Consider the following 24,503-nt stretch of genomic DNA (forward strand, 5'->3'; position numbering starts at 1 on the left):
TATGAAGTAACGGTCCAGTTTGATTCTTTTGTATGTGGATATCCAGTTTTCACAGCACCATTTGTTGAAAAGACTATTTTTTCCTCATTGAATTCTCTTGGTACCTTATTGAAAATCATTTGACCAAATGTGAGGGTTGTTTTCTGAACAATCTATTCTGTTCATTTGATCTGTATGTCTATCCTTATGCTAGTACCACACTGTCTAGATTACTGTAGTTTTATAATGGCTTTTGAAATGGAAACATATGAGTCCTTCAACTTTGCTCTTTCTTTTCAAGATTGTTTTGACTACTCGTGGTCTTTTCCATATGAATTTTAGGATCCATCTGTTAATTTCTGCTTAAAGACAGCTTAGGTTTTGATACAAATTGCATTGAATCTGTAGGGCAATTTGAATTATATTGCCATCTTAACAACAGTAAGCCTTCAAATCCAAGAACATGGGATGTTTACTTTTACTCCATTTACTTTTTTCAACTGTATTTTGTAGTTTCTGTGTAAAAGTCTTGAAACTCTTATATTAAGTTCATTTCTAAATATTTTATTCTTTTTGACACTTTTGTAAATAGATTGCTGTCTTTATTTTGGATAGCGTACAGAAATACAGCTAATTTTTGTATATTGATCTTGTATCCTGCAACTTTGTGGAACTGTTTATTAGCTCTAATAGTTTTTGATTCACATTCTAATAGTTTTTGATGTGAAATCATGTCATCTGTGAATAAAGATAGTTTGATTCTTCCTTTTACATTTTATTTCTTTTCCTTATCTAAATTGCTGTGGCTGAAAGGTCCAGTATAATGGTGAATAGTAGTGGGGAGAGCAGGCATCTTTCTTTTGTTCCTGATCTTGGGGGGCAAAATTCAATATTTCATAATAAAGTGTAATGTGAATTGTGGATTTTTCATAGATGCTCGTCAATTGGATGAACAAATTCCTTTTTATTTGTAATATTTTTTCTTTTTTTCCCCCATGAATTGTTGTTAAATGTTTTAAAATGCTTTGTCTGCATCTACTGAGATGATCATGTGGCTTTGTCCTTTATTAATATGGTACATTACAGTTATTGATTTTTTTTTTTTTTTTTTAGAGAGATAGTGTGCATGCATGTGCAAGTGGTTGGGGGAAGATGCAGGGGCAGAGGGAAAGAGAGAATCTTTTTTTTTTTTTAAAGATTTTTATTTTTATTTATTTGACAGAGATAGAGACAGCCAGTGAGAGAGGGAACACAAGCAGGGGGAGTGGGAGAGGAAGAAGCAGGCTCATAGCGGAGGAGCCTGATGTGGGGCTCGATCCCCTAACGCCGGGATCACGCCCTGAGCCGAAGGCAGACACTTAACTGCTGTGCCACCCAGGCGCCCCAGGAAAGAGAGAATCTTAAGCAGGCTCCGCACTCAACAGGAGCCCAATGTGGGGCTTGATCTCACAACTCTGAGATCATGACGTGAGCCAAAATCAAAAGTCAGACGCTCAACCAACTGAGCCACCCACATTTATTGATTTTTGGATGTTAAACCAACCTTGAATTTTTAGGATAAACCCCACTTATTACAGTCCTTTTTGTGAATTATTGAATTTGGGTTGTTAATATTTTATTGATCATTTTTTTCATATAAATTCATAAGTGATATTGGTGTGTAGTTTTCTTGTGATGTTTTTGTCTGGAATTGCTATCTGGGTAATATTGGCCCCTGAATGAATTGGGAAATATTTCCTGCATGTCTACTTTTTGGATGTTATCCCAAGAATGTTGTAACGTAATGTTGAAATTGTGAACTACCTCCAGGTAGTAGTTCATTGTGTCCAACAGATACAAATCGTATTTGGAATTAGATCACCATTCTGTGTTGGAAACTTGGCCAAGATACTTAAAGTTATTGAGCTTCACTTTCCTCACCTGCAACACAGGATTGTCAAATCTACACATCGGATTTTACAGAGACTGATGAATAGAATCCCCGGTATAATATATACTTGGTATACAGTCACTATTATTTAAGGAACATTATGGCCTACTAATCAATAGTAAGAGTTACCGACCAGTCAAAGATTTTATTTGCACCCAGACTTGATGACTAAGTAGTATGATAGTAGTTATATTTGAAATAAAATTTTCAATTAGTAGGAATATTTCAGAAGGTATCAGAAAATAAATTTTCAAGAGGAACTGTTAGGTTTAGGTTTTAGTTTAAGTTTTGCTTCTCATTAAAAGCGTAACTTGGCCCCCCTTTCCTCATCTTTAAGATGGTACAGGTAGTACCACGATGGGTATAGCATTAGGAGTGACTTTCACTTTTCTCTGAAAGTAAAAGGCAAAGAGTGTGAGTTTCTTCCTTTCTTCCTATCCTTCAGAGATTGTTTTCCCACTGAGGCTGAATTTTACCAGATTTGGTGTTCCTCTGCGATGTTCTTCAGGGATTCCTTAAGGGCAGATTTTCTCTATAATCCCTAATCATTGATACTCTTCCTATCAAGTTTACAAAAGAAAACACTGCATTTTATATTCTTTAACCAGACTGTGGGATGATGGAATGATATCGTTACGGAATTCTGGGAAAGTTGGCTGCCTTTGTTGTCTATTGGTATTTTCTGGTTTAGAATATAGCACAGGGACCCTGTCTAGATTGTCTGACGTAAGAGAGTTTTCAGTTTTTAATTTGATGATATTTTCAAAAGTTTATTGACTTGGCTATGACAAATATAAGATGATAAAAATGGAAAAAATAAAGGTCTCAAACAAATTGTTATTTTAAAAATAACTACTTATCAACAGGTTTATTTGGCTTAATTCAGTTAAATTTTTTTCCTTAAAACAGATTTATTTGTTTGTAGATGGGATGTGATTCTCTAGATTCTCCAAATGGGTAGCTCTGGTTCTAAGCAGTTTCCTTAATTTTTTTCAATCTGCATTTCCAAGTTAGTCCCTCTTGTCTGACTTAAACCTCCCTTATTCTAATTAAAAATTTTAAAGGCCATCTTCCATTTTTGGTGTTCAAAGGCAGCTCCTAACCCTTTTTGGTATGATATCAGCAATGATTATATAGAGAATTCCAATTTTGGTGAAATGGTATTGGCAAGATGTTACTTTAGTTAGATCTGCCTTTCACCTGTCTTAACAAACACTGGGGGTCCACAGAGCACAGTGTTCACAATGGGATCCTGCAAAAGGAGGAGAGGTGGACACAGAAAATTGCAAGACTTGCTTCATGGAAGATGAATGGGAATAAGGTAGGGAGTGATTGGCAAATGTAGGAGGGGCAGCTTTAGGAATTTTCTTAGGGAGATTTTATTAAATACAAAACTTAGTAATTATTCAGTAATTTATTTTCTGCATTTTAAAAAGAAATGGGTAAATATCCTTCTTTGTGAAATTATGTTCATGAGTCCTGTCTAGAGACAAAAGCTAACAGGCTGATATTTATCTACAGTCAAACATTCCATGTTATTCTCTGGCATTTTCTTTTGTGAAATTTCTAGTTCTAGCTAGGAACTAGCCACAATGAAACAATGATTATATTAAAATCCACAGGAGGAAAAAAGATGGAAAAGAATAGTACTCAATCTTAATAATAGTTGAACTTAGATGAGCTCTGTATGATTTTACCTTAAAATTTCTACTTTTTTGTAATTTTAAATTTTCTTTGAGAAGTATGTTTCAAAGAGCATTTATAATTCTAAAACGAGTTTGCATTTTATCTAAATAAAGAAATCAAATGGATGCATCAAGTACCCTAGTCAGTCTGTTCCTTCAAGCTATTTTTACTTAGTCAAACACAATGCTGATTATCTTAAGTACAATAATATGTAATACTTCTTAGCATAAAATACCAGGATTAAGATACAGAATATAATTTTTTGTCAATCTCCATTTTTTTACAACATGTAGTGATAAGAGAATAATTTTAAAAATAAAAGTACTTAAATGTATTAATATCTGAATGTTAATTTTAATATTTTCTCTTTTTCTCTCTCTTTGTCTTTTGCTTAGGTCAGCTGATTGCACAGTGCTTAAATATAATTAAACATGAGGCAACATAGTATAACCCCCTGACATTATCTTATACTCTGATTTTAAGTAGAAATTATATTTGTGAGTATTTAAAAAATTATAGTCACTACTATATGTAATTGCTTTGATGTTATGTAAGCTTTTAATAGATGACTTAGTCTCTGCTATATTATTTGGTTAGAGTTGTCAGTCAATTAGAGATAGGTTTTCTTATTATAAAATCAGAAATAATCAATAATTGCCTATATTAAATGGAAATGTTAAAGTTCATAAAGCTTAAGGATCTTGGAACAGTTAATATATATATCCGCACACTTATTACTAGGATTACTCTTAGACGATGGTCCCTGGTTTGTGAAAAAGTTTGGTCTGACATTTAGTAATTAAGCCTTTTTGCATGGTACTGCCTTGCCTCAGTGAAGCCACATACAGATCAGGTGTAGAGAACCTTGGCTTTTAAATGTTAAAAAATAATTGGAGAAGATGGGTACCTAAAATACACTTTAACAGTAGGGAAAAAAAGGCTTAATAAATCCACATTCATTTTCTATTTGATTGCTAAATATATAAAGAGTTTTTAGTTATGGTCTGCCTGTCTCACAGAGAAAGTATGATTATCTAAATATGTGCTGCTTTTTTTTTTTTAAAGAATTGCTTGCTCAACTCTGTGCTTTCTGTAAAATATTGCAAAATTGTGTGCATCTGCAAGTTAAAACGATGTAATACAGCAGGCTAAAATTGAACAGAATTTGATTGCAGACCTGACTGTTTTTCTTGGTTTTGTCAATAGAAATATTATGCGCTAGAATGTGCTCAGGATTTTTTGAACAGTCCATGAAAGGTAACAGGGATGTTAATCTCCACTTCAGCCCTGGCAACTTCACTCAAGTCCTTGGCATTCAGAATCAGAAGATAAGCAGGCTTTTGTCCTGCCCCAGGGCTCACCACCACACTCAGAACTACACCTGTTAATCAAAAGTAAGTAAGGCAATGTTAAATTAAAAGAAAAAAAAAAAGCCCAGGACCATAGATTAAATGTCACTGAAATAATATTGGAGGTATTACATTGACAAAGAAAATCATATGACTTGATATCTTGTTCTGATTTTTCCACCATCTGGCTGCGTGACCACCCTGAAGGGGTCTTTCAAACTCTTTATGTTCCCTAGACTGTAAGCTCCAGGAAGGGAGTGACCATATGAGTCTTGTCCACTGTTGTATCCCAAAAGCTATTACAATTACTAGGACATAGTGGGAGTTCATTAAATTCTTAATTGATGAATGGATCCGTGCTCTTATCTGTAACGTAAGATTTAACATAACCTACTGTAAAAAAAATGTTGTGACAATCAAATGAAAAATATATATTAAAAGACTTTGAAAACAGTAAGGTATATTATTTCTGTATATATACTCTCCAAGACCTGGTTAGAAGCTTACGTCCTTCCAACAAAACGAGAGCAAAGCTTTTGCAGTTTTGTCTGAATGGGCTGTGTATGTAAAATTGTTTAGCACGAAATGGCTCTGTAATTCTTTATTTTACTCATTTCTCTATGACTTTCCATATTTTAATCCCAGAGAGTGTAATTTACCTTCCTGTCCCAGCTAATTAATAGTTAACAAAGACTGATGCTTTGCCATTGAGTTGCTGTTACAGGCTATAGGTCCAGCTTACTAAAAGAAGAAACCAAAGCAGAGGCACAGAACCCTTATTCTCATTCTCTTTGATCTGTTATAATACTCAATTTCTCTCCTTTGAACTCAGTCCTTTTTCAGAAATTTATCTAGGTCAGGAAAGGCAAAAACCTAGAATTCATGCTGTTCTTTCTTCATCCTTCCCTCCTTCATCTAGAGCAAACGTTGATGTTCCTTTACGACACGAGATGGTGCTTTAACATTTTTCCCTGAGTAATCAATGAGATTGGCCACAAGATGAAGCTTATTTTCCAATAAGTTTAAATTCTTTCATGCTGCATTAAATTCAGTAGTATTAAGGATCATATCTGAACATTAGGGAGTAATCAGTGTGATTTCTAATGCACTAGCATATAGAACTTCAGTAAAAAGAAAGTCTTCAGACACATCTATTGCTTTCATTACCATCATCTTCCTCCAAGGCATCTGGGTGAGAAACAAAGATAGGTTCTGATGGATATGAATCAGGCTCTTGCCATACCCACGTTTCTTTAGTTTTAACGTTCAGCTTACAGAGCTGCTTGTGAGAAAGAAAAATCAATCAGTTAATCAGCCGATGTGCTTGACTTGACTAGCATATGACTCAAACTACTATTCTAGTATTAGGTAAGATGGATTCATTACCCTGTCTGGAACAAAGTGATTCAAGCCAAGTCCATATGCGTACGTGTAAGGTTTCCCACCATACTTCTGATAATTGATTTGAGGAAACTCAAATGCTACAAAATAGAGGACATGCTTAGGAAAACTCAGTTAATCTCTGAATGGAACAGTTTGTTCCCTCTCTAAATCATCTCACCTTGGCGAGGCCCTGAAAAGAGAACCTCAGGTTCCAGCCAGATGGTTTCGTCACTGCACAGAATTGCAGTGGCAGTTGTGTTGGGGAGTGTGACTAAGTTCTTGCCTGTGTCGGCCTAAGGAAAAAGGATAACAGACACCTCAGTGAGAAGGAAAGAAAAATCAAGCAGCCATAAATGCAGTCTTCCTGAGTTTTGTCTCCTGCGTTGTTTCTTACGTCAGTGTGTAGGGAGGAGCAGTGCAGAAAGCTATAGAAAGGTAAGCCCAGCAGTAAGATTGGGGAAGTGAGCTGTGCCTGTGTCAGTCACTGGCTGTGTATCACTGGGAAAGTCACGTAACCTTTAGGCCTTCTCGGCCTTCTCATCTCTACAATGAGATTGTCCTCAAAGAAAATTTAGGGCTCTGAGGAAGGGCCTCTGAGAAAAAAGAAATGTTTTTTTAGTAGAACAACAAAAGACTTCAACCTCTATGGATTCATTTATAGTGTTTATCTCCTTACAGTTAGGATATGTTTTGATTTTCCTTGAAAAAAATCATACAGTTCTGTTATCAAAAAGAAAAAAAATAAATAGGAAAACTACCGGATCAGATGTTGTCTAAGATCTCTTGTCACTCCCTTACCCCACCTGGTAGTTTTCAGATTCTTTTATGAAAGGAATAGATCCCATGAGCTCTTTCTAAGAACATATTTATTTATTAATACCTGTGTCAAATACTTGAGTATATGTTTTGTGCTCAACTCTATTCTAGACATTTGGGGTAATTCAGAGAATAGGGTTCCTGTCCTCATGAAGCTTACCTTCTAGTTTGGGGATATAAACAATAAATATAATTAATAAAGTGTATTAAAAATACACTTTAAAAATACAGCAGAGTTAGGAGGATCAAAACTATGAAGTGTAGATGAGTTATAATTTTAAGAGGTGGTCAGGGTGGGCCTCCTTTAAAAGGTGACATTTGGGATGAAACTTGTAGGAGGTGAATAAATCAACAGCACAGATGTCTAGGGAAGAGCATTTAAACAAAGAGAACAAACAGTGCAAAGGCCTAATGTAGGAGGATGCCAAATGGGCTCGAAGAACATTAAAGAGACCAGTGTGACTACAACTGACTGAGCCTGGGGAAGAGGAACAGGAGGGGAGGGTAGATGAGAGATTGTGTACAGCTTTATAGGTCATTGTGAGGACTTGGTCTTTTACTCTGAGAGATGGGAAGCCACAGAATGATTTGGGCAGAGGGCTGACATGGATAATATTTAAAAGAATTGCTCTGGCTGTTCTCTTGAGACTACCTTTGGGAGTAAGAGGGGATGCAAGAATGGAATTGGGGACACCAGTTTGTCATGTGGTCTACTCAAAGAAAAGAATAGTTCAGACTAGGCTAGTAACACTGGAGTCACTGAGAAGTGGAAGGCAGAGCCATGAGGTTTTCCTGATAGATAGGCTATGGGGTAGGGAAGAGGCATGAAATTAAGATGGAAGTCAAGGATGACTCCAAGGTGTTTGGCCTGAATGATTAAAGATTGGAGCTGTCACAACAAAGATGGGGACTACTGCAGGTGCGGTAAATTTTTTTTGGTAGAGAAAGAGAAGAAATTTAGATTTCATCTTATTAAGCTTGAGAGGTCTGTTGGACATCCAAATGGAGATGTGGAACTGGCAGTAGCAAAGATGAACCTTGAGTTGAAAGGTAAGTTGAAAATGTAAGTGTAGGCTGCTTTAAAGCGTGAGTCCTTACAAAGGGAGTGAATGTACCAACAGAAGATAGAATGAAGGGCTGAGTTCTGGTGCCCTCCAACATTAAGGGGTCTATAAGAAAAAGAATGAGGATAGTTTATGGGGACAAGAAGAGCCAAGAGAAGGATTTTGTAAGAGGGCAAAATAATAGCATGATATGAGTGACCCAAAGAAAAAGAAGGGAAAGTAATGATAAAGGAGAGGGGGAAGAATTGCTTGAGTGATGTCCTTGAGTGGGTAAGGAAGGGAAAATGGGAAGGACTAGTTCTGGGTGGGATGATAGATAATTCAATACAAGTACAGATGCTGGTGGGTGGGTAGATGTGGTGGCAGGAGTCTAACGTTCTTTTTTGATTTCTTTCATTTGTTTCAATAAAATAGGAAGCAGAGCCATCAGCTGAGTATGAGTGTGGAGGTGGGAGGTGTTAGAAGTTTGAAGAGAGGAGGGTGTGAAATACTTAACTAGCAAAGTGGGAGAGTAAATGCAGTTGAGAAATGTAACAGTGAGGTTTGTGGTCATGTATTTAAAAATGAACCAATTAACATGATTGTGTGTTTTCAGCACTTAATTTCATCCTCAGAGATACAAGTGTAGAGTGGGTGGAGAGTTGAACTTAACTAGGGGAGATTGTGGTTTTGATAAATGAGTTCAATAAAGTAAGAAAGAGGCAAGAGAAGTGAAGATCTATATAAGATTAAAATTGTTGACAATGGAATTTTAATTAAGTAATGAGGGAAAGTAAGTTCTCAGAGGAATGAGGTATAGTGAGAAGGTAGTAGGTCCAGTGGATTGGAGGTTTCTGGTGGGAATCGCAATAGGGCAAGTGATCTCGAAAGATAGGAGGTGGTAGTCGGAGCATATCATGCATGAAACTAAGATTATGGAAGAAGCACAGTCATAGGTAATGGTAGGGTCAAATGTATAACTACGGGGAGTGAGTGGCTGACATAGAATGGAAGACAAGATCGGTGGAAGAGGTCAAGGAACTGAGAGGCCAGGTTGTGGGAAGAATCACATATGATGTTTATATGGAAATGACCAAGAGTCAGTAGATCTGGGAAGTGTGACATTGAGCTAGGAAGGGAAGTGAGTGAGTGGTGGTTCATAAACAACAACAGTAATGAGGGGTATATGTATGTATATATGTACATAACACTTGGCTATATAATTAGCTGAAATGAGATTAAAATTGGAATATTTTAAGAGTGGATGGAAGGAACAATGAATCTGGAAACAGAGAAGTAGAACACAGAGAAGACCTACCCCAACCCAAGGTGAAGTGGTATAAAGGCTGCAGGAAGAGACTAGAGATCAGTGCCAGGTTTTTGTTTTTTAAAGATTTTATTTATTTGTTTGAGAGAGAGAGAGCACAAGCAGGAGGGAGAGGGAGAAGCAGCCTCCCTGCTGATCTTGGAGCCCAACGTAGGGCTCCATCCGAGGACCCTGGGACCATGATCTGAGCTGAAGGCAGATGCTTAACTGACTGAGCCACCCAGGTGCCCCCAGGTTTTGGTTTAAAAAAAAGAAGGTGAAAGGAATATTGTGAGAAGAGGATAGAGGAGATTTTTCTGGGGGTGTACGATGAATTAAGAGGAAATAGAAGATTCTTAGAATAGGAAAGGGATAGGAAGGTAAGGAGAAAATACAGAAATGATGAGAATTCTGAGATTCTGTGAAATGGAGCCTCAAGGCACTCTGTGGTGTTTTGGGGAAGAAGAGATCAAATGCCTACATCAGACGTATTAAATTTAAATTGATTATCTTCATTCTATCTTATTTTTTCTATTATTAAATTAAATTAAATTTTTTATGTAAGAAATCTGTAACATTACTTTTGCTTTCCCCAACAAACTAGTTCCTCATTTTCACTCCCCACCCATTTTTTTATTTAAAAGATGCATTTTTTTCCTTTAACCCAAAATCTCATTTCTGAGGATCTAATCTATTCATATATCTGTGCGTGTATGAAATGATATACATACAAAGTTATTATTACACTATCAGTAATAGCCATACATACAAAGTTATTCGTTATTACCTTATTGGTAATAGCCAAAGATTGGAAACAATTCTGTTGTGCACCAGTGAGGGACTTGGGTATGTTCACAGAAAGAATACTGTGTAGCTGAAAACAGCAAGATCTTTAGCATATATATTGTTAAATGAAGAAAGCAGGGAACAAAATGGTGGCTATAGAAAGTCCCTTTTTGTGTATGAGAATGGGAAATAATAATTATATATATATATATATTTTTCTTATACTTGCATAAACAAGCCAAAGAAAAGGAAAGACACGAAAAGTTACACATAGGAAGTGAATGGGGATGGTATGGACTGGATACAGGGGGAGTGTGGAGTGAGATTTCCCAGTGTGTACCTTTGCATACCATTTTGATTTTTGACCATTTAAATGCACTGCTTATTCAAAAAAAATATAAAGATATACTTTAAGAATACTACCATTATCTTAATTAGTAAACTGTAAACTTCACTCAATCTTATACTCTTTCCTCTCCTTAGCCCTTCCCTCAATCTCTTTCTTACCTCTTCTCCTAATTTATGACCGATTTTTCCCTTCACTGCCAAATTTTTCAAAGTGTATACTTAAAGTAACTGCTCCCACATCCTACCAGTTGCTCACCTTCAGTGCCATGAGTCCTGACGTCTCCCTTTCTGATCCTCATCCCTTGGAGATCACCAAATCTGATGTTTGACTTTTAGTCTTCATCGTTTTCAACTTGCCCGTAGCAGTGGGCACTGATGAAACCATCTTGCCCTATCCTATGTGGGATTGTCCTCTCCTTGCTCTAGCTAGGGCTCCTTGGTGACTTTCTCTCTCTCTCTTTCTGGCTCCTCTTTTTTGTACTTTCTGTACATGAGACCTTCCAAACTTCTGTGCCTGGCCATCTTTTCCTCTCTTAGCATTTTCTGGGCTATCAAATTCTTCAAGCAAATGTGTATGTTTCTTTTAGAAAACGTATTCTAAAGTATGACTTTTCCCTGCTAGCGATTTCATCTATTTATTCTCATATATTTGATCATCATGTCAACATCAGTAACTATTGACCCTAATTGGCCTCACAGTGTCCTTCATTGATGTATGAAAGCCTATGAGGCATCTTTCATTAAGATGTTTTGATACTGATTTTGTTGTTGTTGATGATGATAGGGGATATTTATTTATTTACTTTGTGTCAAGGGCTATATTTAATAATTAACATGTATCAACTCGTGTAGCAGCCACAACAACCGTGTAAGATGGATACAGGTAAGGAAAAAGAAATTTAAGAAGGTTAAATGGTTCTCTTTATAGATAGAGAGTGATTGAGTAACTTGCTTGGGGGAAGCCAGACATTTAGTAGAAAAGAAAACCATGAAAGTCAGTACCCTTGGTACCCAGTCCACCAGCTCTGAATATGGTTTTCTTCTGTTTAGGAACCTTCGCTGCCAAAGACAGTACAACCTCTTAGCCTGGCCTTAAAGCTTTTAAAGACTATAAATCTGCTTTTTAAGCTTTTTTTTTTTTTTAAATCCGCCCCCCCCCCCATTTATTCTACTACTTAATCTTATGTTCTAACTAATTGGATTGCAGTCAGTTCCCTCTGCTCTTCTGCCCCTCCCCACTTCTGTCTTTTCTCAAACTATTCCTCCTGTCTTAGGTTGATCTGCTTCAATATCTTCTGCCAGAATATTGCAAATGACTGTGTTTCATGAATCTCCCCAAACAAGTGCGACTATTCCATTCTCTGAATAGCCAAAGTAGTTTATGCCTCCCTCCCACTACTTATCTCATTGTGTTATCATTACCAAATCACCTTCCTCCTCCCTACTACACTAGGTAATGAGTTCCAGGAGAACAAGAGCATATCCTATTGATGTACCCACTGAAATAACTCGTATGACGCTGTGTTACAGTGGTTAATTCATAATTATTGGGAGAGAGTGAAAGCAGGGTCTCGAGTGACATTAGACGTTTTTTCATCACTGAAGTTCTCTATTTCATAATTGGGTGGTTTTTCTTCAGGTAGTGATGACTACACATTTAGGACAATCTTTCCTTTTTCCTCTTTTTGGATATGAAGAGAGTGAGGTAAGGGATATTTAAATTAAATGATCTTATTTCCTTAAAGATTACTGTGATTTTCTCATCACTAGTAAAATAATATTTTATTAAAATCATTGGACTCATTTATTTGGTATTTTGTGGACACTCAACTATGTACCAGATATATGTTTCCTAAGGGGAAAGTTAGAGTGCTTAACGCCCTGCACAATATCATTCCAACCTTCTTTCCAGTCTCTCTGCCCAATGCCCATCTCTCGTCCTCTACTCCTAATGTACCAGCTCCTCCAACTACTTTATATTTCTATATTAATTTTGCTTTTTTAACACTTCCTTGCCTTTGTAGAAGCTCATTTACCTGACTACCTAATGCCCCACCTCAACCTCCCCCTCCTTTCTTATCCTTCATAGAGCTTATAAGCTTACAAGCTTGCTTAAGAGCAGTAGTGTCTAGTTCTAAATTGGGTTTTTTTTTCCACTATATTTGCTCTGGCTTTGAGTACAATGTTTTACATTCCATGTAGCTGCCTTACCCATTTTTGTGTATATATCTCATATGTACATAAATGGCAGCGTATGCTCATGTATCTATTGTGAAAATTCTATTTGTCTTGATTTTGACTGGCATTCTATCACACAAAAACTTCTTGATGTTCTTCTAACATTCTAAAAAGACAGCCACTGAATATAAGGAAGAAAAAGTAGAAATAAAAAGATGACTGCCGAAGGCTATTAACGATGTTTGTCTTCTACCGATATTTTTAGGTTTGCGGAAAACCAAAATCATGGACTGATTTCCCTACAGGGTTACTTTTTAATGCTTCATTTCTTTAGAATTTCAAATTATTTAAATTAAATTATTCATATTATTGACAGAAGATCCTAGGAATCAGTGGTCTGCACTATTCACTGAGAAAATATATTTTGAAAAGATTTTTGCAAATGAAAGAACAGCAGATTTAGCATCAAAACCAGGTTTTCATTTTGGCTCTGCTGCAGTTGGCTTTTGCTAAGTCATGTCACTCTTCTGAGCTCCAGTTTCCTCGTTTGTTAAATGAGGGGAGTTGAATTAGTGTATTTTTAAAGTTCCTTCCAGCTCTGAAATTTCAAGATTTTATGTATAAACATAAGGCAGGAGAACAAATCCGGATATATCTGAAATCTGTGTAGGGGGCGGTTACCTTGTCAATATTCAGAGGAAGCACGTATCTCCTAACTTCAGGCTGGGGAGCCTTTCTGGCATTTTTTTTCACCTCTTCCCAGTTCTCACGTAAATTGGCTAAATATAAGTAATTATAAACAAATTCAAATCTGCAAAAGTAAGAAGTCAGACATGAGCACAGACAATTGCAAATAATTTCAGACAGGTGATCCATGCCTTTTAAAAGAACAAGTGCCTGCCTGTTCTGTTTTTTTTTTTTTTTAAAGATTTATTTATTTATTTTAGAGATAGAGTGAGCGAGCGCGGGGTAGGGGGGAGGGGTGGGGGAGGGGCAGAGGGAGAGAGAGTCTTAAGCAGAATCTGTGCTGAGCTTAGAGCTGAGGTTGAGCTTGATCCCAGGACCCTGAGATCAGGACCTGAGCTGAAACCAAGAGTCAGACACTTAACCGACTGTGCCATCCATGTGCCCCAACCTGCCTGATTTTTATTCTCCAACCCAGAAACTGCTAATGACCCAAGTATATTAGAGCCATTTCCTCCTGCCCATGCTTCATGAAAAACAAATAAACAAACAAACCTGCCTCACCAATATGTTTAAATAAGAGCAGGTTTTGATACTTTCTGTTCTGTTTCTCCATCACCATTCTGTCTGTCTTTTGGGGCTACTATCTTTTTAGTGACTTGGTATTCTCAAGAAAGCGTGCCTCTTTCTTCCAAACCCAGAGTGGGTGGAGTTCAAGGCCCTCCAGGAGAACTTGGCAAGTTGCAGTGAGGTTCAGTTTAAATTCACTTATCAGATCATACCACCTTTTATTTTCAGGTCAGGCTCAAACCTGATCAGTTTTCAATCATTAACCATGGTTTTGATGTTCGTTTTGTGAGTGCTTCTGATTACCTAGCCTCCCTCCTGCTTTTTCAATTATATTCCAAGACTTAAGGATATTTCTTGCTTTTTTTAGCTGTAATTCAGATTAAATACTGAGAGCAGCTTCTCTGAAAAAGGCCCCTAATTTCTAGGCATGACTGGAGATGTAACATTATCCAATGTTCTTTCTTACCCTTTCCAGCAACAGAGATCCACAATCAGAAACTCATTGTCTTCATAAGTATTGATGTGATGGAAGAGATTAAAAGAAGAGGTCCTGTATTTATTATTGAGATACTTTCTTCTTTTTTTGTCAGCGATATGAAGCCAAACCTTGAAAAGTGAGGAAAATATTTTGATGCATTTAAAAAGGAAGACAGTATACATTGCAAAATGCCTTCTTCGGAATCCTAAACCTGACAAATAAATGCACCACTTACCCCCATGGTTTCATTGGACTCAAAACAATCCATGTAGTTGGCTCCCCAAAGACTCCATGAAGAAAGGAACTTGAACAGGTTAATTTTGACTGGCGTCTCCACAAAAACAATATAGTTGGGAGTCAAACCAAAACTGTTTAGGAACACAAATAGACTTGTGAATGTGAAGGGCTGATTCTCAAATCACAAAGAAATATGTGCACATGAGGTTTGAATCAACAGTGCCTACATGAAATTAATTACATTTAAATTTAGGTTTCTGCAAGAAAATGTCGTGATCAGGATTGGTATCAAAGGTAGGCAAAGCAGATCTTTAAACTTGAGTTTTCCTGAAGATTCATAGCAGGCCTTCAAGTTACCTATGGACGTAAGATGGCTTGAATCGGTCACTGCAGGGGAATTGTACAACGACCTCTGACTTGCTTATTGGATCTTCCTTGTCTGAAATAAAGCGGTTTTAAAAGGCTTTGGAAAAGCCTCTTTTTTTCTCTTTTAATACAAAGCATTTAGAACAGCTTATGCAAGTAAAGAAATACATTTTCAGATCTTGATTTTTTTTTTTTAGGGTTTATTTTCATTTTCTCAGTCATTGGCATTTATTAGGGAAATTTCATGTGAAGCTGCAGTCACCCAGGAAAATCCAAACAGCAGCAGATTTGGAAAAGTGTACTCAAAACAGTTTTGTAGCAGGCAGAGGACAGTGGAGTTGCATGCGTCTTAACAACTGGAGGTGGTAGGTGCTAAGTCGGTGAGTAAGGCAAAACTTTAGTATGGTCAAAATGCCTTTCATAATCCCTTAAGTTACCTGTAAAATACAGTATATGTGGGTTTGTGTCATTAGTTCTGTATGGTAATTCTTAAGCACAGCAAAGTTTGTTTCCTACTATGTCAGTGGTCTTCAAACCTTAGTGTGCATCAGAATCACATAAAGAGCTTCTTAAAATAGTAATTGTGGGTCTACACTGAGAATTCCTCCTTCAGTCAACCACAGGTGGGGCTCTGGATTTCTAGTGGCTTCCCAAGTGATGCTGCTGGTCCAGGGACTACACTTTGAGATCCATGCTATGCAATACTAAACAAAAATCCATATGTATTCAAATAATTCTGTCACCAAGATGGTTATCAAATTTCTGGCAGTGAATGGAGGATGAATGGAGAATTCTAAAGAGTACTCTCTTTCCTGTTTTAATATTCTTTCTCCATAATATTAATATGAGTTAATAGATTTGTTTGTGGCTTTGGGAATTGAACACACACAAAATACTTAGTACCTTCTCATATATGCGTGTGTGCTATTATGCATACACATATATTTGTTTAAAAATTTAATTTTGCCTGGCACGTGAATAAATGCTTGATAAGTATTTCCTGAATTTGATTCTAACTCTTATTTGGTCAAATACTCATATACACACTACATTTTTGAAACATTGTAGAATACGATTTGGCCACTTGCTCTCTATATTTTCAAGTTGTCATTTTCTGCTACGGTACTTCTGGGCATTGGTCCATGGTAGGATAGGGGCAAAGGACAATCTGAAAGTGATTTAACCGTGCAGCTATAGTGTGATCCTGATATTCTGATCTGGTATCCCATTTCCAGTAATTTTCCCACAATATAGATACTTGTTTTAAGAAGAGTCAAATTGGTAAACTGACCTGCTTGTAGTGGAGGGATCTTTACAATATTGTAGGCAATTGAAAAATTTTTCCCAAAGCAATTACCAATGTTGTAAACAGTTCCATCACTTTCAATATGGGGGTGAGCAGTGGCTCCGTTGACAGAGACATAGTTGCAAAGGTCAACCTATGGAAGGAGAGCAGATGTCATTCATGTAAAGAGAAAGACTGTATTACCCCTTTGTCCATAGGTCTGACCTTACTGCTACCACTTGTACCCTCACCCAAAGTGCATTTTCTCTTTCTTTCCATCTTTCTGGGTTCTACCGTCTTTCAAGTCTGCCTGAATTCCTGTTTTCAGTGCAGAGCTCTCCTCTGCCCCTCATGCTGACCTGCCACACCTCTGAAATCTTGGAGATCTTCTTGACTGTGTTCCCATACACTGCTCTGGTTAGTTACTTTCCTTTTGCACATGCAGATTGTCCTCAAGCTGATAATGTGAATCCTGGGATTTCTTTATATCCTCCTTATTGTATTAGATGAATTGTGTGAAATTGCTGAGTTATACAATAATTTTTATTTTATGAAAATGGCCATTTTGTATAGTATAACCTAAATACCAAATCCAGTGGCTTGCACAGAGTATAAATTTGGAACCAAAAGAAACCCCAGGATTCTATTTAGTATAGAGTCACCCAAATAGACTTCAGGAGAACAATGAATCTTCTGGAATTAAATGCAAATGTTTTTGGAGAAAAGATTTAGTGCTTTAATTCAATTTAGAGTCTCATAAGAAATTCAGAATCACAAATCTAGCATAAATCTCTCTGTTTACAGAAAGAGAAATTGAGGTCCAAGAGAGGTCAAGTGACTTTTTCAAGGATACAGAGCCACACACTGGCAAAATTAGCACTAGAATTTTCTACCTGTCACCTGCTCAATACAGATTTATTGAATGAATAATTGATGAGGTATATATTTAACCAAAATTCTTTCTATTTGATTAGGAGATATGTTTTAAAGGGAGTTTTTAGCATTCTTATTTAAATAATAGTCAAGACATTCATTCATTCAATCATTCATCAAGTACTCATTGAACTTCTATTATTACTGTGCCAGGGTCAAGAACTTCAGTCTAGACTTGTGCTGTCCAATATGGTAGCCCATGTAATTTAATGTGGATTGATGATGATTAGATAAAATTTTAAATTCAGGTCCTCAGTCACATTTGCCACATTTCAACTACTCAACAGCACTTGGACAATGCATCATTGCAGAAAGTTCTATTTGATAGCACTGTTAGACCAATACGCTGGTGTATAATATAGTGTGTTGCTGGTAATGCAAAATGGTATCTGGAGAGAAAGGTCATCTAACCCAGACTGGGAGATTAGGCTGGGCTTCCAAGGACAATGACTCCAAGTAATGCTTGAAAAACAAGTAAAATTAGCCAGGTGGAGAAGGATGACAGGTGTTTCAGGGAGTGGGAACCCTAATGTACGAGCTTGAATTGCGAAGTAGCAGGTGCTGTTTGGGATTACTAGTCATCGAACATGGCTGCTGTGAAAGGCATGCATGGAGGAGGAGAAATAAGAGCCAGACAGCCACAAAGCCCCATTTGGACTTTATCTTGGGAACTGTGGGTGCCTCAGATAGAGTAACACATTTATACTTGTATTTTAGAAAAATTGCTTCTACTGAATTAGGGAAGTTGTATTTAAGAGAATCAGGCTGGAGGCAAAGGCACTGATTAGGAGGCTATTTTAGTAACAGTAATTAAAAAATCTCAAGTTTTAAAACTGTATGTTTTATGAAGTCAAGGCACAGTGATGCTCACAATGAAACTTGACCCCCTAATGAAGGTTATTTTGGAGCCGTACATGAACTTTACATTTGCAATTATATTACCATAGTAATTTGAGCACAGATTCACTCATCAGAATTAAATGAATGGTTTAGAATTCAGTTTCACTTCTTCTCCAAATGATCTAACACATACTCTTATACGATTACAAACATACATTAAAAACAAGAAAGAGCTATTGATGAGGATATGTTAAGCCTTAGTAAATAGTCCTCTGAGAATCATAAATTAGCTAGTGACACTGAGGCCTAGGGTTGGGACTATTTTTCCTTTCTATTTCTACTACACTGAATTTCTAGTTCTGGTCTTAAATTCCACCTAACTTGTCTCCTTGCTATCCCTATCTCTTTTGTCCTCCCATACAGTTCACGCTTGGCTTCCAGATTAAATACCCTAAAGCACAGCTCTGCTGATACCGTATCTCCAAGCAAAAACTTCCAGTAGCTTCCCATTAGCTAAACAACTTATTCCAAATTTTTGTCTTACCCAGGTTGTCTTACCTATTGATATATCCTTTGCATCTAGAATAAGTTCTGATACATGGAAGGGACTCAATAAATATCTGTGTCACAAATGAATGAATGAGTATCTTAGGCATTTTATAAGGTTTTCCTTCAACCCATACAACAAATGTTTAAAATTTCATAGATGAAGAAACAAAATTTGCCCTATGTCACATAGCTAGTAGTTGATGACAAAGCAAGTAGGTGAAACTTAATCTATCTTGCTCTCAAGTTCTTTCCCCCAAACTGCAGTTAATTCTAAACTGCGAATTCTAACTTCTTGAGCAGTTTTGCCTGAGCATTGTGTCCTACCTGCTTAATTGTCTCCAAGGTCTCGGGATTAATCTTTGTAATGAAGTTGGTCTCTGTGCAGGCATAGTAATCTTCCCCTACTGGGTAGATGTTAACAAGGGCATTGTCAGTGACCTCCACTCCTCGGAAGTAAGAAAAAAACCTGCAGAAGCAAATGGATTTTTCAGTCCAGTAACTATCAAGCCGTGAGAGAAAAGGGCTAATGTAAAATGTCTTTAATAACGTGCAGTCAAGTTTCAGTAACCTGGAAAATATATTCTTGCAGGGATCTGGGAAAGCACAGGTGCCAAATTCCGTTATGACGATCCTTTTCTCAGTCATTGCCCGGACATAAGCATCAGTGCGGATGAACCTGAAGGACATGGAGACACGGGAAAGTGTCATAGGCAGGGGCAATCAGTGTGGTCCATATGGAGCTGAGAATGGTCATTCTGTGTTTCCTTAACAAGTTCGAATCATAAATCCACAACATGAAGAATGAAGAGTATTGTCAGGTCACTTTCTCAGGGCGACTAAGAGAGAAAGAGACAATGTGCTATGAGCTTAAATTTATGTCTTATAAACCTCACAAAGATGAGGAAATTGAGGCTCATGGCTTGGACTTGCCGTGTCCAAGCAGAAAAGTTAAGTGATTGGCATATGTGGTGGAGCTGGGTTAGAACTCAAGTCAGCCAGGGCCAGGAAACACGCATTTCTCCATATCACACCATGCAGCCTCCATGGGTGGTTCACATAGGACCTCTGACTTCCTGTGGCGCATAACCCATCAACCTAACACTGAGTGGAGAAATACAGAACATGGTGTGCTGAATTATATTCCTTTCAATCTCCCTTACGTCACTCTTGGTTTTTTTCTTCAATTTAAAAATGTATTTTGCAAGTTTTAAAAGTAGGTGTTCTTGAGTCCAGTATCTTGCACAGACGGAACTCCGCAACCATATCCCATAAGTTGCCTAGGATTTCTCATGTGGAAAGCCAATTAAAATCTGATTTTGCACTTCTTCCAATCCATATAACAAGGTTTAAAATTTCATAGACGAAGAAACAAAGTCATGAAGAGGAAAAAAGTACCAAGGTCTTTAGGGGACATATGAAAGCTTTGTCTGACTTCTTAGCTAAATTTTTGCTTGATCTGATCTATTTCTCTTCTATTACAGTCTGAGTTATCCTGACTACTTCAAGCCTCCATTTGCTCTTCTTTCTCGTGTCTCTTCAAAGTTCTTGATACCTGTGGTGATCAACAAAGCATCTAACAGGTCCGAATATTAAAACAAAAGCAAACTACTTATTGTGGTGTTAATGGGTACTTGGAGTGATGGCTTAGGCCTTGGAGCCTTTTAGCAACAATCTTCTGTTCTTAGAAAACTTCTCTTTCTTGTATCATTATGACATAATTTTGTCCTTCCCTCTTTGTTCCACCCCTCCCTCCTACCCAGGGGCCTTTCTAATTATTAAAAAAAAAAAAAAGGAGTCAAGAGAACCAATGATCTAATAATTATAACAATAACTATAATAATAGCAACTTATTACTACTGAATATTTCCCAGGTACTTCATTAATCCTTGTAATGAACCCTGAAGTAGAATTTTAGAGACGACAAAACCAAGAATTAGAGATTAACATCTTGCCAAAGGTTGTCCATTTAGGAAAGTGGTGTCTGCTAGATAAAGAATTTGAAGCTGGGCATGTTGGACCTGAAAGCCCTCGTTCTTAGGTTCTTCTTTATCATAGCATAGCTCCCAGATATCTCTGCAAACGTCCTGGGCCAGTGGATTCTGAGAGGAAGCAAATCTATAAGTCACCTCTTGGGTTCAAGAGGTTGAGAAGCACGTAGGAGGAGGAGCTGAGCTAGGTCCCACCCCTAGGAGGAGTGGGACCTGGCATTCTTTACCTTCTATGATATGTGACGTGTCCTTCTTTAAAGTCAAACTTGTGCAGGAGGGCTTGCCCATCAAACAGGTGGTAAAATGGTTCAGATCCAACTTCAAAGAGTCCTGGCCCACATCGAAGGAGACTGCCAGTGAGCCAGAGGGGGATCCTGCCTGTGATGAAGGTGAGACATAGAACATTGCTTCTTACCCCTGCCTTTTGCTGGGCTCATCCTTGGTAAAGGGGTGGTGATTATATTAGCAGCTCAATTGGGCAGCCTCTTTGTAAAGCTGGCAATGATTTTCATTCCCAGCTCTCACCCTGGGCAGCCCTTACAAAATGCCTGCTGACTTGACTCTCCTTTCACTAGGAGACCAAGTGGTGGGAAATGTCTTAATGCCTGTTTGGATAAAGGGTTGGAAGGAGACAAGGAAAAGCATCTTGAGGAAAATGGGATTCTGCACCTAACAGATTTCCCCAGATACCAATACATTTTGCATTTTTAGCATCTCTCTTTTAAGAAGAATTTCAAATTTCTTGATGTGTTTTGATGGAGTGAGGGGTAGGAAAGGTGGATTAGGAACAGGTATCAAAACACTAAAAAAAGGTGTTTCTATAGAAGAAATCATTTAAGTGACAACAAGAATACTGGCTTTTTAAAATCTAAAATTCGTTTGAGGGTATGGGCTACTGTCCAGATGAAGATTAACCTGCTGAAGGAGAAATTGCACGGGGCTGGCTGTCAGAGACCTGGATTCTGGTTCAGGATTTGCTATGTGCCATCTCTGGGGCTCAGTGTCCTCATCTGCAAAATGAGGAGTACACAACAAAGGCCATAAGGCCTTTCAGTTTAAGCAGTTAGGTTTGTGCCCTTGTATCCTTTGAAAAGTGCACTGTTTGCTTCATCCTTAGCAATTTCTTTTTAAACAAATGGATTATTTCCTGTAGTTCAATTTCAGCAGCCTGCGTCATAAGAATGTATATTTCTGATAAAAGCTTTAAGAAGGCATGACTTAACTAACAACACAACATAAATTTGATTGCTAGAACCTAAATTGTTAGCATCAGAATCTAGCTGAAAAAGAACATTTGGATCCTTCCTTTTATTTTACATAAGAGTAAGTGGGAGGAAAGACACTTGCCATGTCCAAGCAAGGATGCTGTATGGATCATATGATGTCTTCGGATAATGCTAACAATATTAATAATAACGACTACTTATTGACCACTTTGTGTTGGATACTAGGTGAATCTTTCAGTTATCTTATTCAATCTTCATGAAATCCCCATGAGGGGAAGTTTGGTTTTTGATAGGTAAGGGACCTGAAGCTCAGAAAGTTTAAGTAACTTGTAAGATTCACAGCTAGTAAAATAAGGGAGCTGCAATTTGCACCCACATCTGTCTGACTGCAGAAGCAATACAACAGGCAGGAAACCTACCACCCTTTATTATAATATTTCCAGATGCTTGTCACCAGGTCTTCATTTACCCAGACACTGGAATGGATAATGGAACAGACATTTCTAGGACATTTACTATGTGCCAGGCACTGAGTTAGGCACTGACAATTTAAAGATGACAAAGATGTAGTCCCAGTCCTCAAGGAATTCCAGTTAGGCAGCATGTTTCTACATTAGGGAAATAAAAGGTAAATGAGAGGAAATGGGTTTCTGGCATAAAAGGCCCACACCTTCAGATTTCCCTCTCTGGGGCCAACAGGCGGAGCCACCACTGAGAGATGCCAATGAATAAAAAGCCAGAGAAGAGGGATCTCAACAAAACAAGAGAAGACGGTTTCAAGACTGATGAGACCAACCTGTAACATGAGCTGTGAGTGGCGAGGACAGTTCTTCCACAGTTTCGAACAGTTTCTTGTAACCACCAGCAGGATGTTCAACTCTAAAAAGGTGGAATAATTGGGAAGAAGCCCACGTTGATATTCAGAGAAGTCTCCTGAGACAGAGGCAGAGCTCCAGGAGAAAAGGTATTCTCTGGTTTCAATGGCAGCGCACCCCTGCCAGTCTAGCCTTTGCTGGGAGCACACACTTTGCTGGAGGGATAGAAATATCCTTAGGTTTGCTAGTGGGGGGAGGGAGGCTGGGTCAGTGCTCTACCTTCTATGTCAGGGGAAATGACCTCCCTTTTAATGTCACAGAGAACTTAATTCTACAAACCAACTAATGCTGCTGCTATCTCTTGTCTTCCCCAGGATTAATTCTGCCCTGTCCCTACTCTAAGTGCCCTGTATCATTGATTCTCTTGCCTCATCCCTCTCCCTCCAAGAGTTGGGAGATGGCAGCTTTTTGGGTCAGTAACTCATTCTTTGTTATTCATATTATACCATATTATACCATCATCTCTTCTTATCATCCTATTTCTTTGCCCATCTCCAAGAGCTACATTACTCTTTAAAAATAGTCTGGCTAGGAGATTCAGGTTTCATATTTTTATTTATTTCCTGCCTCCCCACTTTGGCTTCATTTTATAACTTCTTAGAGTGGGAACTCTGACCAGACTCCTTAATTATGATAGCTATCTTTTATTAAGCACTTACTATGTGCCACACACCATAAAAAGAATTTTGCATGCTATTAACTCATTTAAATGTCACAATACCACAATGGGGAAAATACTGCTCTTATGCTCATTCTGTATATGGAAGAACACAGACTACAAAAAGTTAAGTCCAAAATCACACAGCTAGGAAATGGCTGGAACCTAGGCTTGCCTCATTACAATCTTCATGCTCACAACTGCTTTCAAGGCCCATTCATAAAAATGCCACAGTAATATAGACCCCAATTCTAGACATTTGCTTCAATATATAAATAGGAAGAAAGTCTCCCCTTCAAGACCCGAGGCCTCCCATAAACAGGCCATCAATCCTCTTCAGGACCTCTTGAAATAGCCCATTTACCATCGACCCACTAAGGCATTTAAAAACACCTCCCAGAGATACTTACTGGATGGACATTTTCTCTCAGTGGAGGATTGAGAGTTCTGGCACCAAGTGCAGAATGAGGAAGCAAGTCCTCAACCAGGGGCCTTTATATGCCTTCTAAGTCTCTCTGAAAGGAGTTAGGGTTTTCCCACCCCCTCCGCTGAGAGAAGGGGAACAGAAGTGGCTTTCAGCACTCAGATCCTCCTGATGCTTGAGTCATTATTTGGGCTTGCCGTTCCCATAACAGTTTTTTGGCTGTTTTCCAGAGACCTCAATCCTTCCCAAAGGGAATGACAAGTGGATTGGAAAGAAAGGAGCTGTGTGGGAGTGGCTAGCATCAGGCCTGAGCTGATCCGGGTCACCCCACTGGAACCTGGCATCATTCTCTGGCACTCATCTCCCTCTACCACCTCTGTGCCCTTATCTTCACTCTCATGTATTCATTCATTTACTTATTTTTTAAAACATCTATTACATATTGTCTATGGGCCAGACAGATGGGCACTGTCCCTGTCATCACAGACGTTGTCACTCTGCAAGGAAAACAGGAAACTAACAATTCAATAACATTTTATAGGTGTTATGATTGGAACAAATATGGAGTGTTATGGAAGCATACGGT

At 37.9% G+C, this 24,503-nt stretch overlaps 1 protein-coding gene across 2 annotated transcripts in view; it reads right to left on the reverse strand.

Moving 5' to 3' along the window:
* Positions 1-3,308: 3,308 nt before the first annotated feature.
* The window catches only part of RPE65 (retinoid isomerohydrolase RPE65), a 39,060-nt gene continuing 17,865 nt past the window's right edge, over positions 3,309-24,503 (reverse strand). The window contains exons 3-15 of one of the 2 annotated variants that reach the window (XM_087865994.1): positions 22,757-22,839; positions 20,962-21,112; positions 19,315-19,422; positions 19,071-19,212; positions 16,431-16,578; positions 15,131-15,212; positions 14,772-14,904; positions 14,525-14,664; positions 13,486-13,615; positions 6,506-6,620; positions 6,331-6,425; positions 6,112-6,223; positions 3,309-4,976 (exon numbers count right to left, since the gene is read on the reverse strand). In XM_087865994.1, coding sequence (XP_087722120.1) covers positions 4,825-4,976; positions 6,112-6,223; positions 6,331-6,425; positions 6,506-6,620; positions 13,486-13,615; positions 14,525-14,664; positions 14,772-14,904; positions 15,131-15,212; positions 16,431-16,578; positions 19,071-19,212; positions 19,315-19,391 — 1,326 coding nt within the window. In that variant the 5' untranslated portion in view covers positions 19,392-19,422; positions 20,962-21,112; positions 22,757-22,839 and the 3' untranslated portion in view covers positions 3,309-4,824. Of the gene's footprint in view, positions 4,977-6,111; positions 6,224-6,330; positions 6,426-6,505; positions 6,621-13,485; positions 13,616-14,524; positions 14,665-14,771; positions 14,905-15,130; positions 15,213-16,430; positions 16,579-19,070; positions 19,213-19,314; positions 19,459-20,961; positions 21,113-22,756; positions 22,840-24,503 lie in introns of those variants that run through there. The other variant, XM_045802046.2, reaches the window with a different exon arrangement.

The sequence above is a fragment of the Ursus americanus genome, chromosome 12 (genome assembly GCF_024610735.1).
Source record: "Ursus americanus isolate L20-20 chromosome 12, mUrsAme1.1.p, whole genome shotgun sequence".
NCBI lineage: Eukaryota > Metazoa > Chordata > Mammalia > Carnivora > Ursidae > Ursus > Ursus americanus.